General features: G+C 40.0%; 1 protein-coding gene across 1 annotated transcript; it reads right to left on the bottom strand.

Moving 5' to 3' along the window:
- Positions 1-8,683: 8,683 nt before the first annotated feature.
- LOC149161266 (uncharacterized) lies at positions 8,684-13,027 on the bottom strand. The gene is made up of 3 exons (XM_089434820.1): positions 12,476-13,027; positions 9,953-11,935; positions 8,684-9,568 (listed from the first exon to the last, which is right to left on the bottom strand). The coding sequence occupies exons 1-3, from the start codon at positions 13,025-13,027 to the stop codon at positions 8,684-8,686; spliced, it is 3,420 nt and encodes a 1,139-aa protein (XP_089290946.1).
- Between the last annotated feature and the right edge of the window lie 5,164 nt (positions 13,028-18,191).

Raw genomic sequence — 18,191 nt, 5'->3', positions numbered from 1 at the left:
TGAAGGAAGAACCGGGTCAACTGCCGTTTCGACCTTTAGACTTTTGTCTGGTCTAGATTCAGTAGGTTCATTCTCAATGACCGACACTTCAGCTGACCACCTGAGCGGGCCAGCTGGATTTTCAACTATCGAGGGATTAGGCACGAGTTTTTGGTATCCAGGAGGAAGTCGTAACGGTGATACCGGACGATCTTCCAAAACTCTCTTTGCCTCATCTAAGAATGGACATTTGTGGATGGCATGATTGCCTTCACACAATAGACAGGGTGATCTTGGTCCCCTTCTTCGTCCTTCACTCTCGTTAGTTGACGGATTGCAATCAACATGACAACCAGAGGTTGATGCCACCGGATTGTGCAACCTTGGGGACCAGTCCCTTAGTATCCGGGGAATACAAGGACAATCACGATGGAAGTGGATCCCTTTGCAAATGACACATGGCGATTTAGGCCCGGTCGGTGCAGTGTGTGGGTTTTTGTCAGCTTTCTTCTGCTTGCCCCCAGTCGCCTTCGCCAGAGGCTCCTTCTGCTTCTTTTCTCTCTTCTTCTTTTCCTTCTTCTCCTTGGGAGGCTGACTTTTGCCAGCTCTACCTTGCGAAGATGAAGGATCAGAGGAAGTATCATAAGAAGTGGAGGGCTGGTGGGTAGTTCTAGATTGTTCTGACTGTTGATTCGACTGCTCAGGATTAGTGGCGATCTGGACTACATTGGTTGAAAAGAGCCATACAGGTAGGCCAATTGTCAATCCTGGAAGTGACAATGTTGCCATATGAGGCGCACCAACATCTCCCCAAGAGGAGAAGGGATTTGGACTTCCGCCAAGGTTACCTCCTTGGTTGGTGGGCTCCATACTTTTCAACTGAAAGATCAACGTGGGAATAACAGGTGATTATGTTCCGCTTAAAATAAATTTTATTAACGACGCTTTTAGACACAAACTTGCTTTTTCATGTTTTAAGAGTCGAGAAAAAGCTAAAGATGACTCTAGTTGCCTTCGATGTTTTAACGAGCCCGAAGTGACAAATGCTCGGTTGGACTTTTTCAGTTATAGAGTTTGAAAAAGGCCAAAAGAAACTGCTCTGGAGATCTAGGCAGAGGGTGTGCCAAACCTTTCGCGAAACCACAGAATACGTTTTACGGTACGGGTGGTCGATCTTCGTGAATGCTGTGTTCACTGCATCGCGATCAGTAGGGCGGCCGACACGGTTTCCTAAGGATAAAGGATAAAAGCCTATAGGGGTCTCCCAATATACGCGACGGTACGCGGGAGCACAAGTCCGTGTTAGTGCCACCGACTCTCAGGAGGAATCACCCACCTTCGTAGAGATCGACAGTCACTATGTTTAACGACGCCGGAACACGTCTCTACCTAGACCTCTAGATGTTTGCGTTATGTTACAAAGCGTTGTTATGTAAATTGGGTTTATTTTAATGTTGATCTTACTTAACAGTTTGCCTTTCAGGGTCGCCACGAGATGTATATATACAACTTCCTATATGCAATCTAAGATGAGAAGCAAATCTTTTCAATCTTTCAACTTTGAAAACCTTAATCTACTGAGGGAAAAGAAAGACACAACTTTTTCCACAGATCATAGAACACACACTAAAATGCACATTTTTCCTAAATCGTCAAGCACACAGTCAAATGCAAAATGCACAATGCATGTATTTCTTTTCGTTATCCTTAATGTTGATGTAAGACAGAAAGGAAACTATTGTATAATTTTGAATCTAATTTCAAGTAGAAATAAACAAGCTTGTCCAAAATCAAAAAGACACCTTATGATCGACTTGTTTAAACACAGGAAATGTATAGATCCAAACCATAAAATGAAAAAAAAACAAACTCAAACAGCCATGAACAGTAATAAAACTAGCTCTTAAGATCACAAAGACACTTTTACAGTTCAGGATCTAAGAGGCCACAGCTATACTGGTTCGCTTTTCACAATGGGAAACTGTAACTGAAACAAGAAATACTAAAAGAACATTCACAGTTTCATCACACAACTGAGGCGGAATAATGTCAAGGAGAAGTGGTTTACAGCAAGTACAATGACCAGCAAGCAATCAGCAAAAAATCAGTGAAAACAGGGCCAAGACACAATGGGAAAACTGAGCAAGACAAAGGCTAACTGGACCAGCGCAGGCTCTGGTCTGTCAGTTTGAATCTCAGCGCAGTTCCCGAAGGGAGTACCTGCGCTGTAATGCAGACTGCCTGTGGACAGCCTGCTCTGGGACACGAGAGTTACGTCTACACAGTTTTCCGGGTCATAAAAAGCTCAAAAATGCACTGTTTTTGCTGAAATAAAAAGCTATAGGTCAAGTACAGGCTAAGAGATGATCAAGAGGATGAAGATCTATCACAAAGAGTAAAGAGTCTTCTGTAGATAAGCTCTTCAAATCTTGAATTTGCTCAGCAAATGAGCAAGAGTAGCAGCCCCTCTACTTCGCTTTTGATATAGTCAAAAGCTTTTCGATTTGGTACTCTTTTCTTCAAGAAATGAATAGAAAAATACTACAAACACCAACAAGATACTAGGCTCCCCAGCGGAGTCGCCAGTTTGTTGTGGGGAAAAGTATCCGACTCGGATGACCCTATCCCTACTCTAAAGGTGACAGTCTTTAGCCACAACTGAAAGTAAAGCTTTGATATTTTCCTTCATGAAAGTACAGAGAGAAGGAAGAAAAGATTAACCAACCTGGTGTCTTTCGCTTAGTCGATCCTTACTCTCTCTCTTTGTCTCTTGTTCCCAGCTCCTTGCTCTCTTTGCCGGTCCAGCTACACACAGATCCTGCACAAACAAGAGAGGAAACTACAAGATACAAGTACTCATAACTGATGCATGGATTAGAGTGAATCAAATATACATGTAAATACAATACATCAATGCAATACAAGTATATAGGAGAACATGCAAAACTTTATTGATAGAAGTAACAGGGTTCTGAGAAGGTTACAACCAATGATGGCTCCAATCCAGTAGCACCTCCCCAGCAGCAAGAACTCTCCTCTTCACCTCTAGTAAAACAATCACCCAATAGCTCTAACTGTAAACCAACAGCACCTCCTTGCTTTACACAAAATTCCAGCCTCCTTAGACCTCATAGAAGAGCTCTATATATAGGAGAGAAGAAGAGAGGATGAGTCAGCTTGAGGCTGGCATAGAGCTGACTAGTGTCCTCTCCCTCTTCAGTTAATCTTCAGTTCTTGAGTCCACTTGGAGATCCTTGCTTACACATGGTGATCAAGTACCTCTTACTCATCACAGGGCGAATCTCATGAACCAAGTGTCAGTTTGGAAGCTTCCTGGGCAGTTGACACCTTGCAGAATGACTGTGCCACTTGGCCAATCTCGCCCAGCGCAGGTAGCCTTCATTAGATTTGACTTCCAGTGCAGGTACAAGGAGGAGCAGTTGCATTCCAGCGCAGATGCTCAGTGGAGCAGCTGACATGATCCAAAATTAGCCTGTTTTGAAGTGTTTTCAGGTGGAGAACTGATTGGAAGTGCTGTTGTTTGATGACCTTGTTCTTTTAGGGGTAAGAACAACATGTTTAGGGACTGAGGATCCCTGTAATTATTAACATTTCATGCTCCATGTCGCGAGGCACAAAAATGTCTATAACAACTTTTATTCTGAAACACACATTGAGTTAAACCCTAAAACATTGAATCATCCTGAAACTATCATAGAAACATCATATGTCACATATAGCTAGCAGCATCATCACTTCTTCAATCAATCAATTCAACTTCATATCTATTAAACTCAAATTATGAGGTAAGACTTCATTGCTAGACAACAGAAACACAACAAGACTGATTAGACTAATAAGACATCCTTTTCATAAAAACCCTAGCTTATATATGCACTTTCCACAAATAATTTCCGTATGTATACGCGCTTTTCAGGAGTGAAACCCATGTATAGATTTGAATAGGTATGCGACTTACCAATTTTAAATACGTGTGTGTGCGTGCCTTTCAGGTTATCAAACCCACGTACAGTTCTACAATTACTGGCACAAACCTTCGCTGCATAACAAAACTTCAAACATACCCAAATCTTGGCATACACAGAATAATCACACGTCAAAACATTCTCATCACAGATCAAATCACCCCATAATTGATATTGTCATTTCATATCTATTGGATCTGATGCATCATCAAATTCCTGGGTGCATACTTAGTTTTAGATCAAACAAATCAATAATAGCCCATTACATGCACACTTGCTTTAGATCTAACTATTCATGAAATATTCATCACTTGCACACCCAAACACTTTGATCTTCATCTCCTTATATAGCTTAGCCCTTAGACAATACCACAGGTCAAAACCATACTATTGCCAAAGGCATTCTTGGATGGGATCAAATATCCATTACTGGTCTTAATACCATAAATCAATACCATGGTAAAAACCCTTGGTATTTGGAATACCATGGTGTAGAATATGTACGTTCCTTTTCTTCTTCATACTCTCATGTGTACGCGACTTTTAGTCACAGAACTCGTGCATTATCAAATTTTCTTTACCAAACTTGAGTACGTACACGACTTTGCTTCACAGAATCTACGTATACTTGACTTTGCTTCACCAAACCTACGTATACTTCTTCAAGCTTCACATTTATCATTCCTATGTCTCTGAACTGATATTCATTCTCTGTTACAGGTAGACACATACTGATGACATCTGCATCAAGTAGGTTGTCATCAAGGACAACACATTGGTCATAACGCCAACATGCCTATTGGGTCTAGTCAACTAAGTTGACTAACCCTTCTAATAAGGTTTCTCTTTAGAGTTTGAACTTCTAAGTTTATGATAAAGAAAGCAACTTTTCAACCCGTTTGATACATATTCAATTCATTGTTTTGTTTAGGAATTCAAATTGCTCTACTTGTTGTCTCAAGAAAAATATATATATATATATATATATATATATCTCCCATGTCCTTGTTCCTATTAATTATTCTTTCCAAATCCAAGTGGGTAAGTATACACATGATGTAAAATTCCTACCATATCATTAGGTTTGACAGTTTTAAAAAGTTCTCAAGAAAATTAATAACATGAATCCTAAGAACAAAAATATATATGATTAATTAAGGTCCTTTATCTAAGGAAAATCTCATAGGGAAAGTCTAGGGAACTTTGTTGCACTATAGATGGTACTAGTGTAAAAATCATCAATGCTAATTACAACCCTTGACCCGACAAAGGACATCGAGTGAGGTAAGAAATAAATTGCAATCAACTCAAGGAATTGAGCTTGGGACCTCTTGTGTGAAATTCAAAGCAACACCCTACCAAAAGAGCTAACCCATCATGAGATATATGATTAAAGGTTGCATGCTTACACTTTTAATTATTTGTAAGAATATTTTTGATGTGCTCACTCTTAATGGTTTGACTAACCCTTGGAAAGTAATAGCTATAACATTATTAACCTCCACAAAATTAATGTGTTTCAATATAATTTTTTATAGGGAACAATAACTTGCTTTCCTCACCATTTTTTATGTACAAAGAAAACCAAATTTTAGAGAAGGTGACCTTTTACAACCAAACATGGCCATGGGAAATGCATGGATTAGTTAAATATTGAGACAAATTAATACCCAAGAATAAGCATAAACATAAACATGAACATGATCATGTTTATTACAATAGTTTTTTCCATATTAAACTATGTTAGAGTTTTTGAAATTCTTTAATGTTTCAAGTGGACAGTCCACCCATCATTGGGGATATGATTAGGTTTAACACCCACACACACATTTGTGTGTGAGTGTGTTTTAGTAGCTCACATCCTCTCATTAATAAATCTTGACCGCAAAGTTCCAAATTAGTGCCATTTATTGAAATCAACTCTCGACATATTGTTATTGTTGATTAACAAAACCCTTTTCATATGAAATACATTTTGTATAATGATTTCTTTCAAAATTGTTTCTCCATGTGGGTTTTTGGGAGAATCCATGAAAAGAGAAGACAAATAAGAATATGTTATAAAGAAAGATTGTTAGGATATTTAGACACTTAGGAGTTAGTTAAGTTCAACTTGGTCAATGTGTCTTTCGTTAAAAATGTGATTTTCTTTGTGCATTAGTTGCATTATAATTTGATGATCATGATATGTTCTAGACATAAAGTGATCTGATAGATCATATTCTCCTTGACATCAATGGCTATTGATCCATAGATTAAAACTTGATTGGTCCATGATCTCTATTTAAATAACATGGAGGGTCATTTGTTAATGATCGACTATTAAAAACACTCTCATGTAAAAAATTTCTTTTTCATTAATGAAATTGTATCCAGTGGCCATATTGGTTGGGGCCATGGAGTGTTTGACTCTTAGAGGATTTAAACCACATAAAAATATTGGTTTTATGATATTTGATTTAGTTGTTGGAGTGGTTATTGAATATTTTTGTCTTGTATGGAATGCCTTGTTTTCCTAAACAAAGACATCTAAACTACTAACATACAAAGATAAACTATATGATTTTCAAAGCCTTTACATACACACATTATTACCATAGAAATCTTAAAAGAATCAATCATAATTTTATTAAAATGGGTCAATGCATAATATGAGATATGAGATTATTAAAGCTCAAGAAGTATGGAGTGGTGGTACTTAGCGTTGCTTCCATTATTAAGGTTGCAATATTCCTAGGGGTCTTAACATTAACATAGGTAAGGAGAGAAGCCAATTGATATTGATCAACTTCAAGGGATATGCCTTCTAAATGCATTGTGCTACAATGAGGGCACCACTTGATGCCATAATTATGCTTAACATTAATTGGTCCTCAACATCCTAACAAATATGAGTTGTAGTAGTAGCCACAATGACCACCACCACAACATCTTCTTTCACTAACATCATTTCATGTACCTTTACATAGTGAGTTTTGTACTTGTCTTTAATCTTTCCCTTCCTTTCATCTTTAACCTACCATTACTTCTCCTTCACTTCTTACTCATTTACAAAACATGTGGGAATTAAGTATACAAAAATAACATTAGTCATTGTTTATTAAAAAAACGAATGAGCATGTAAGCATTTACAAATTGATTATTGTGCACAATCAACAACAATATCTATGATGATTCGATAGTAAAAGTAAGTTATTCTTTGACCTTGGAATTTGTTCGTTATCCAATTTTGATAATTTCTTCTTTGCATCACAATTTCATCAGTTTTATACATTTACAAACTTCTTGAGGGTGATCTAGATAGTGAAGTATAAGAATTGAGCTCATTATGTAAAAAATAAGAAATATGATCCATTATATTAGTTTTAAATTAATACATGCTCTTGAAAAAGAAAAAATCAAATTCAAACAATAATTTTTTTGTTGTTAAAAATATCATATCTTAATTATTGTCAAAATCATTAACAAAACATTAAAAAAAAACAAAAAAAACTTATCTTTTAGTTAAATATTTTTTTTTTCTCAGTGAAACTATGCTATTGTATTATATTATGTACAAATAAACATTACAGTCAGAAAAACAAGTTACCCCAGGCCAACTGTGGCACTGTGGGTTGGCTTCTTGCAACTCCCAAATAGCCCTTACAGGGGCAGCGTTTCCCTCCGGAATTGCACCCAGTACATCAAAACACAGAATAGTTTTCATTCCAGCCCATGTATACCCACGTAGGGGCTTTGAAGCAAAAACTGCCCTCGCAGGGGCGACCCACTTACTAAAACAGAGCATATAGAAACCTGTACATAAACCTTTAAAGACTCAGACTTAAACATGTGATTTATCCCATACCCAGACACAGAGCGCGAACTAGACAGAGGACTTGAACAAAACCTGAAGAAAAAGATGATCGACGCAGCCAGCCGCTGAGTGCTAATCCTCAGGCTCCTCCTCAATGATTGGAACCCAGCCATATTCCTCAGGGACACCTTCCCCTTCTTCCTCTGCAGCGTTCTTGGAGGATGACGCTTCCGGCCTCTGATTCTGGGCAGGAGCCTGCTCCGGAGCTCCTCCCTTTCGTTCCTCCTCAGTTGCCGGATGTTCAACGGATAACGGTGCTTGGCTGCCCTCACCATCTTCATAATCCTTGGATTCCTTAACGAATAGGACGGAGAGGTGTGCACTAATGCTCCCAAGAGTGAAGACAGCAGTGCCGAATGCTGGAAGGGAGGGTGGATTTGAATTGGGGCTTCCCACATCCATGAATTGGGAAGCCTGCATGTGGGTAGCCCCAGCTCTTCGGTGACAGTAGCAACAGCAGCAATGGTGGTGGGAATCCGCTGCTGGATGGCGTGAGGAGCTCCCTCGACCAGAGCCGCGTCTGCATGGCATTCTTTCTCTTGGCTTGACCATTTTGGCTGAGGAGATGGCGGTGAAGAACAGAGCTTCAATAGTTGGAAGCCCCTGCTCGAATCTCCTCCCAACGCAGCGAAGAATTCTCTCCTCTCCTCTTGGTAGTAACACAAAGTAACCCACAGCTCTGTCACCAGGGAGGACAGGCGCGAAAAAGTCTTCAGCCACAGCGCCTGTAGCATCCGCAGCGTCTGCCACAAGGAAACAATTGCCCAAACCAGCTTGCGCAGCGAGCCTCTCACTCTGAGAATGGTTCGCCCCCGGCGCCATAAATGCGCTCTGCAGCTGCTCTCGTTCACCTTAGGATTCATTAACAACCCTGAGCTAAAGCCTCAGTAATTAATACCTCGGCGGCGTTCTGTGCTTCCTCCCTTAAATCACCACGAGGCATCACATGTAGGCCATGTGGCCTCCGTTCCTCTGCCGTGCGAACACCCGCATCCGGGGAGTCTGCATCTTTTTGGATGAGGCTTTTACAATCCTGGGCTTGGGGATGATTTTGTATGATGTCCATCGTTCCTGAAAGAAGGACCTGGTCATTTTCTACCCCAATATTGGCCAGGAGATCAGCTATCTTATTGCCCTCTCTTCTTATGTGATTAAAGGAGACGGCTCTGTTATTGCGTAAATACTGTTCCATGATGTTTAGCCTCGCTTCTAATCTCCAGCTTGTGGCAATTTTCCTGGCTTGGGAGCCCTGCTGGATGTGGGTGGCCATATTGATGAGAAGCTGGGAGTCCCCTTCCACAATCAGGGGTTGGAGACTGAGATTTTCCGCTAGTAAGAGACCTTGCCAGAGGCCCTCTAGTTCAGCGGAATTGTTGGTGTCCCACCCCATGTTTCCAAAGTAGATCTGTAGGGGAGTACCAACATGGTTCCTCAGAATTCCTCTGAATCCCGCAGCTCCCGGGTTGCCTTTGGAAGCCCCATCAAAGTTGAGTTTGAAGGAGTTAATTGGGGGGGCCTTCCAGCAGCTGTTGTCCTTGGTGTTGCTATCAGAAGGGCGAGGCTTGAAGCCTTCTTGTGGCAGTTGCAGAAGCCAATTGTCAAGGATGTTTTTCTCATTATCTGCTGAGGGGAGATCCTCCTTCGTCCAAGTTCGGAGCAGCATAGTTTCTTTAAGATTCCTGTGTATCCTGTTCCAAATTTCTTCAATAGGAGAGCTCTTGTTTTTGAAGATGCGTTGATTTCTTTCCTTCCAGATATTCCATAGGACTATACCTAGGATGATTTTCCACAGGTGGTTGAGGATCTCACAGTTGTAGGGGTTTTTTGGCCATTGCCTTATGGTATTGATGATGTCATTGTCCCCTCTGCATCTTTTTTGGCATCTGAAGCTCACCTTTTCCCATAGCTGATTGGCCAAGGGACAGGTATCTAAGAGGTGCTGAAGGGATTCTTCACTTTGAAAGCAGTTATAGCAAACAGAGGGGCCTTGGAAGCTTCTTCTCCTCAGTTTGTCCCAAGTGAGGATTCTTTTGTGTCCTACAAGCCAGAGGAAGTAGGAAATTTTTGGCCATGATCCAAGTTCCCAGAGTTTGCTCCATAAAGGATCTGTAGGAGAGGGGAAGTTGCATACCAGCTTGTAGGCCTCAGAAGTGGTAAAGGATCCTTTGGGTTGATAACCCCATCTGAGAATGTCGTGATCTTCATAATGCCTTATGCTTCGTTTTCTTAGCTCCTTCTCTAATTCTTCTATCTCCTGTGCGTTTGTGCTGCTAAGAATTTGATTACTCCGTCTCCATTTTCTATATCCTTGCTCCGTTATCTGCAGCCAAAAATTCTGGATTTTGTCCTGTTGCTGCTCCTGCCTGTCCGGAATCATAGAAGGAGGGAGAACATTAATGAGCCTAGGCATTTGGTTCCAGGCGTCTGTCCAAAATCTTGCCGTGCTGCCATTCCTGATCTCCCAGAAGCTGTGCTGTTGAATTAAATGATAGTGCTGTTTGGCAGCGTTCCAGATTAACGACCCTTTTTCAGTGGGGATGAACCTGATGAGCTCTTCTTGAGGTCTGTTGTTGGCGTATTTGGCTGTCCATATTTTTACCCATGGCTTTTCTGGGTTAGTGATCCAGTGCCACCAAATCTTAGCATTCATTATGGAGTTACTGTGCTCTGGGTCCCTTAGCCCAATGCCTCCCTTGTCCTTGGGCATGCAAACAGAAGTCCATTTAACCAGAGCCCATTTGCGATTTGTAGCCGAGCTGCCCCAAAGAAAGTCACGCTGTATGTTTCTTATTCTTTTTAGGACCCACTTAGGGGCTGCTAGAATGGAGAAGAGATAAAGAGGCATGGCTTGAAGAACAGATTTGATGAGCACCACTCGACTGGCGAGGTTTAGAGATCTGTAAGTCCAGAGGTTGAGGCGGGACTCGAGCTTCTCTAAGAGAGTGCTCCAAGCTGGATGCTTGATAGCGGAGGCGGTGAGGGGAGCACCAAGATATTTGGAGGGGAGGGTAGCAGAGGGGAAGCCAAGAATGCGGGTGACAGCAGCTTTAACCGAGGGAGGAGTATGAAAGAAGAATATCTGCGACTTGGAGGTGTTGACATGGGTGCCAGAAGCCTCTGAGAAGTCGTTGAGAAGAGATTTGAAGCGGGAGGCTTCCTGTACAGAAGGGTAGCCAAAAAGCATGGTATCATCAACAAATTGCTGATGAGAGGTGGCAGGGGTATTGTGGACCGTTATGCCTTTGAGTTGCTTGGAATGGAGGGCATGTTTGATGTGTCTACCAAGACCTTCAGCCATCAGAACAAAAAGAAAGGGGGATAGGGGGTCACCTTGCCTGATACCCCGGGATGGCTTGAAAGGACGAGAGGGGAAACCATTCACCAAGATAGAGAAGTGAGTGGAGGTGATTAGGCTCATGATCCAGCGAATCCATATGGAGCCAAATCCAAAAGCTTTTAACATATGATGAATGTAAGTCCAACTGAGCTTGTCAAAAGCTTTAGAAAGATCCAGTTTGAGAATCATACCTGCTTGTTTAGAGTGCTTGAGGGAATGGATTATCTCGTGCGTGAGGAGGATGCCATCCATTATCTGTCGTCCTTCCACGTACCCCGACTGTTCCGGAGAGATGAGCAGAGGTAATAGGGGCTTTAGCCTGTTTGCAATGACTTTTGATATGACTTTGTAGATGACGTTGCACAGAGCGATGGGCCTGAACTTATCAGGGGTGATGGAATTGTCCTCTTTGGGAATGAGAGTGATAAAAGTGGAGTTGAGGGAGGGGAGGAGCCAGCGCATGGTTCTGGATTCCTCAACAATCTGCCAAACCTCCGTCTTTATCATATCCCAAAAGGCATGGAAGAACGTGGTGGTGAATCCATCTGGGCCTGGGGCCTTGCCATCTTTAAGCTGGGCCATTGCGTCATCTACTTCCTGCGGAAGTATAGGACGCATGAGAAGCTCATTGTGATCCTCCGTGATGATTTTAGGCACGTTTCTGATTATTTTTTCAATAGCCTGTTGCCTGTCATCTATTGGTTCCCGGTGGACCTGTTGGAAGTGATTTAGGAGAACCTCTTCTATTTCCTCATGCTTCTCGACTTTTTCCCCTGTCTGATTTTGGATGAAGGGGATAGTATTATGCATTCTTCTCTGCACCGTGGTTCTGTGGAAAAATTTGGTGTTGCGCTCCCCCTCCTTCAGCCACCTGACTCTTGATTTTTGCCTCCAATAGATTTCCTCCTGCTTTCTCCTTTCTTCCAGCTGACTGTGAAGGAGCCGCTCCTGGTCCAGAGTAGATTCCGAATGCCCTTCTGTGATTATCTTTTGTTGGAGATTCACCAGTTCTTGATTCAATTCTTGTTGCGCCTTGAATATGTTACCAAAGGTCTCCCTATTCCATATTTTTAGTTGATTTTTTAGAAATCTTAGCTTCTGTTGAAATTGATACATTTTTGCGCCTTCTGGGGGGACGAAAGATGCCCAAGTGGTCTTGACGAAATCCTTGAATGCAGGGTGCGATAGCCAGAATCCCTCAAAGCGGAATGGTCTTTTGGTCAAATCTCCTGGTCTCCTCCATTGTAAAGCTATCGGCCAGTGATCCGACCCGGTGTGTGCCAATATTTCTGCTGAGATATCTCCCCCTAAGTGTACCGAATTATCAGAGATGAGAAAGCGGTCTAATTTGGAGGCGATTTGGGATTTGCCAGCTCTGCGATTGCTCCAGGTGAAGGTACCATTGCAGAACGGCAGATCGATTAGAGACGCATCTTGGATGAAGTCCTTAAAGCGAGCAACTTCCGGCTCCATTCTGATTCTCCCTCCTATCTTTTCCTCGCTGTTGGTAATCATATTAAAGTCCCCTGCCACTATCCATAGAGGGTGTCTTCTATTATTGCTTAGAGCTTCTATGGTGTCCAGGAGCATGATCTTGCTTCCTGTTTCTTGTGGAAAATAGACATTTGATAAATTGCCATGAATATTGGTGCCCAAAATATGGAAGGCTGCCTGTATAAGGTGATGAGAGGCATGAAAATCTGTGAGAGTTACTGCTTGAGTGTTCCATGCTATGGCTAGTCCTCCTGAGGCTCCCAGGGCGTCTACAGCAACCGATCGACAGCCTGGCCATGCTTTTGAAAGTATGTTGCCTAGGGTAGAACTGTTACATTTGGTTTCCTGGAGAAAGAAAATCTGCGGCTTTTCCATTTTGATCATATTTTTTAACATCCTAAGTTTTCCCGGGCTGTTTAGCCCTCTTATATTCCAGGATACAAGCTTCATGGTTCAACTATTGTTGGAGGGCCTGTAGTACTTTGTTAACTTAGCATATCTGCCTGAATCTACCAGGATTTTCCCCACCTCGATGGTTCGCTGGAGGTCTGTTTTCCTTCCTCTCTTCTTGGAATCCTTTGGGCGCAGGCTGCCATCCCAATGACTACCTGGTTGTATCCCGAGTTGGTGTTGATGGAAGGCTCTTGAGATGACCTCTTCGAGCTTGTCGAGCTGAAGCTCAGATATGGACTCATATGCTCGTTTTTTACATGCTTGTTCCAGTTCCAGAATATCCAGACCATTTAGATCTATACTCTCTGGCTCTTCTTCCATTTTCTGCACTTGATTGCTATCTTCTATATTGTTCTCTGAGTCATGGGGTACTTCTTCCCTGCCGTCTACTTCCATGTTCTTGTGAATCTCCACTGGTTCCTTCTGACTTCTGCTTAGGATAGAAGGGGAGAGGATGGGGGAGTGAGATTTGGAGGGGGAATCAGAGGGAGGTGGGTGGGAGGAAGAAGATGGGTGCGAAGGGATGGGTTCAGAGGTCAGGGGTTGATCCTCAGGGGTATGAGCAAGAATGTCAAAGCTGTTCTTGGAAGCTGGATCTAAGGGTCTGTTAGGCTGGGGTTTGGTTCCATTCTGAGGCTTTTTATGCGAGCGCTTCCGGCTTGCGACTTTGGTGAAGCCGTCTTGGGATGGGTTATCAGAAGAGGCAGGGGGGTTGATTTTGGCATTTAGGGGGCAGTCTCTGAAGAGATGCCCCAGTGCATGGCATTTTCTGCACCTAAAGGGCACATGTTCATAGTCAAGCAGCTGGATCCATTCTTCGTCTCTGTGGGCAAGGGTTATCGACTCTGGTAGAGCTTCATTCAAGCGTATAAAAACACAAATACGAGCATAAGAGACATACTTACGCGTTTTGGTTTCTTCTGCCGCTCTAATATATGTTCCCACTCTGTTTCCAATGCCCTTGAGTATGTCTTCTTCCCAGTATTCATCTGGAAGAGAGTATAATCTGATCCATACCGGGGCCCAAGTGAGGTCTTCTTTATCTGGGTTGAATCTTGGAATCCATTCCCTCAGATATAGTCCTGTTGCGTTAAAAAAGTAGGGCCCTCCTTCCAGGACCCTGTATTTGTCCTCTAGACAGAAAAAAATTGCGGTGAAGAAGCCTTTCGGCCCCAGCTGAAGAGTAACATCTCCTTTGGGTTTCCATTTCGCCGCAATCCAGCCATATAAAGCTCTTTCAGTCGGCCAAAATCCAATGAACTTCCCAATGAGGGCATGATCCGTCATATACTCTATTCTCCTTTCTATTATGTCACCAGGCAGCTCTATTCGTGGCCGTTCTTTGGCCACTGGTCGACAGGTAGATGAGGAGATCTTCGGGCTTGGATCTGGAGTTTCTTGTCTTTCTTGCGCATTGTTGTCCTTGTTTTTCCGATGTCCTGTCTCCTTTTCACTATTTTGCTGTTGTTTCCCTTTGTTCAGGACTTCCGGATCCACTGAACCAAAGATGACAGTTTGCTCAGGCGTATGCTGTGAAGGGGAGGGCTCTGACGCCCCCCCCTGAGGCTGATCCATTACCTTCTGCTAGTACCCTGCAGCCCTGTCACGCTGCAGTGAGGAATCTTACAGGCTTTGTGCGTCTTCCGCTCAGAGCCGTCGGCGCCGTTGGGGATTACGCAGAACCCTAGTTCCGCTCACGCTCTCCGTTGGTCAATCACCACCGTGACCATTCATTCTTCTTTTAGTTAAATATTAACCTATAAACAATAAATAAATAAATTATTATTTAATTTATTTTTAGTTTGATAACTACAATTTTACTATTTAGAATTTACAGACTAATTATCCCATATAAAACTCTCCTTTAAATATTTTAATGATACCGTGGACGTTACCCATATTTTCGATCACTCACATGGCTTTGAAAGTTAAGTTGAAAATAAAGGGGTTTTAATTTTATTTTATTTTCCCGCCATAAAGAACCAGGCAATTTTGGATAGGAAATCAATGATTTAGGACTTGGAGAACCATCAATATTATCAAAATTTACCTTCACTCTTTGGTTGTACATCAAAGTTAAAGTTACACTCGTGGGGTTGTTTATCACCATGTAGAGGTATATTGATCTCAATAAAGGTGGGAGAGTTGCAATAATTGCTGCTTTATTTTATCTAAATCAATGATTTAGAACCGGGAGAACTATTAATTTTATCAAAATTTGTATATTAAATTATATACGGTGGGGTGTCCATAACCATGTAGAGGTAGAATTCAAGAAAGATTTTAAAATTCTATGATATTTTGTTTGGTTAATTTTAACTAAAATTCAAGAAAGATTTTAAAAAACACGAGTTTAAGTTGCTTAATATATAGAATTTGAGTGCCTTAGCCATTTTTCAAGGTGTTGAATCTATCTATACTTTCCAAAATGCATTCTAAACAACGAAAAAATCACATTCTTGCTTGAAATTGTATTGTTAGATTCCCCTGAAAAATACTATTTCTTAAGTTAGACTACCCTAGAGATAAATATGTTGTTTGTCTTGGAAATTTCTATAGTTTTGTCAATATTAATTATATTTTTTGAATATCAATGTGAAAATTTTAATAATTTTTAAATATAAATATAAAAATGATAAAGTTAAAGTGAGATCAACATGAAATATAAATTTAATATTTTCATAAATTTTATTATAAAAAATATGATCAATATGGAAAAGGGATTAGAGTTAAGTTGATTTTAAAATTTATAGTTAAACAATAAATAATTTAATCTACATAAATTCATTTTAATTCTAGACTAAGCATTGAAAGAGATTAAATCTCTTAAAATGCAAATCTTTTTTTGGATGTAAAACTTGAAAGTTTAAAACTACAAATATTTGATTCCTTTATAGATCCATAATTAAGATGGATCTATACTAGTTTTCTATAATATTATTTATATTACATATAATTTTAATATCTCTATATAAAATAAATAAATAAATAAACAAAATAAATAATTATTTCTTTAAAATCTTCATAATACATATCTACGACATTTTTCTTTGACATGTTTTATAATTTTATTTTATTTTATATATATATATATATATATATATATATATATATATATATATATATAGATTAATTAAATATCATAGTTACAAATATGAATTATTATTATTTAAAAATTTAAAAATATGCTATGCATATTATGATTTTTATTTTTGAATAATTTTATTAATAAAAACAGCTTTACAATATAAAAAATATAATTTAATTTAGCTAACTTTATGATTTATTATTTTTATTATTTGATCAAGTCTTCAGCACAACATCTTTTTTTTTATGGGTTGTAGCTCATCCAACAAACCACATCATATTTTCTCAAGCTTTTGGGTATATATATATATATATATATATATATATATATATATATATATATATATATATATATATATATATATATATATAACCAAAGTTTACCCCAAAAAATAAACTCATAGGATGTTCATACAAAATCATTGAAGCCATTAAATCGTTAATTTGATGGCCCAACTTGACGTTTACCCCTGAGGGTTGAAATAGAGTTTACATGTCTTCCATCTCCTGGTTTGTGTACAACAAATAATGTTTGACTAAGTACTTATAGTTCGACATTGAGAGGTTATGGCTTGGCCAACATTTTAAGGCTAATTACATTGAAGAAAGGTATTTATTTAGCGAGTTGAGTTGGGTAAAAACTGTTCATCCCAACTAATACCAAAGTTCTATTTTCATCCCCTTCCATCCAGCCATTTTTTACCCTGTGGTGACATCGACGGCTCAAATGACGAGACAAGAGTAAATGTTATTTCACCCATGCTCTGACGCAACATGCACCTGGATTGAATTCACCATTTGCCTCACTACCAACTAATGGTACACTTCCAAATAGATCTTGCTTGGTGGTCGAGTCATCGTCCTAGAAGGGAGCAAATCATTAATTACGAATTCATTCTAAAAACCCCTTCAGACAGGGCCTTCCATCTTCCATTGCTAGTGAAGACCAACATAGTGGGAGAAGGGAACAATCTCTATCTGTTTCCATCTTGAAAGAAGAAGGGTCACTTGTGAAGGTCGTTAGATTGATTCCCATTCCATAAGTTTTGATTAATGCAAGTAGGATGTATGTCATTCCTTGTTGACTAAATTTTTAATTCTAAGTTGACGCTCATATAGGTCTTATTTTCGTTTTAGTGGTAGTATTTACTGGTCTTTGCACCAATGGAATGGGTTTATGAATTTACTAGGTCTTGTTTCCCCTTTGATTAGTAGTACCTCTTGGCCTTTGCACCAACAAAAGTGGAAGTGATGAATTTTCTTCCATAGTAGAAAAGGTGAAAAAACCAATGTTTTTTCCCATTTTCCACAACAAAGCTTTTAGGATATGAAGCACAAGTTTTAAACTATTTCCTTGATTAGGATTTTTTCTGCATGTAACCACTTTCAGGTGGAAACCCAATGTGGGAAAAAACCACCGTTGTCGTCCTCTCCATATTCCTTTTATTATGATGAAGTAAATTTTACAGTCTTGTACTAGTGCATGCTTATACAAGTATGAAGGCATCCACTTACATAAGGCTACAACCTTCTCTCATTTTCCAACACCCACTGGAAGGGAGCTCCAACCCCTTGCACTACCATGGACCATGTTTCATAATTTTTCACATTGGATCCCCTAATACAAAACATCAAATCTGTAGGCCACGTTTCATCAAATTTTCGGACTGGACCCATTACTATCAAATCATAAAAATGAAACCAATCATCATATCAAATCACTTAATCACTATACCAACTGAGACTCAAATCAATATCAAACAACAAAAGCAGTTAGATCATTGTAAACCCATTCACTAGAATACCAATCCACATAATGTTCATCACATAAACTAGATTCTGTCACTGCAAACCTTGATCAATAGAATATCAAAATATATATGCTACTTTGCTTTAGGATATCCACGTATATACGTGCTTTCCATGAGGCATACCTACGTACAGATCTCAAAACATTGAACCCTAAAACTAAATCACTATTATTCAGAAACAAACATTG

The sequence above is a fragment of the Pinus tabuliformis genome, chromosome 5_2 (genome assembly GCF_031772625.1).
Source record: "Pinus tabuliformis cultivar Carrire ecotype Pingquan chromosome 5_2, CPIR1, whole genome shotgun sequence".
NCBI classification, from domain to species: Eukaryota; Viridiplantae; Streptophyta; class Pinopsida; order Pinales; family Pinaceae; genus Pinus; species Pinus tabuliformis.
This window is presented reverse-complemented; position numbering and strand designations above follow the sequence as displayed.

Bases quoted from the DNA above. Each gene is read 5' to 3' on its own strand.
- LOC149161266 (XM_089434820.1), bottom strand. From the start codon at position 13,027: ATGGAAAAGCCGCAGATTTTCTTTCTCCAGGAAACCAAATGTAACAGT. The intron at 11,936-12,475 runs GTACACTTAGGG...ATCCAAAATCAG, and splicing joins TTCTCATCTCTGATAATTCG to ACAGGGGAAAAAGTCGAGAA. The intron at 9,569-9,952 runs GTATGCAACTTC...AATATCTGGAAG, and splicing joins CTTCTGAGGCCTACAAGCTG to GAAAGAAATCAACGCATCTT.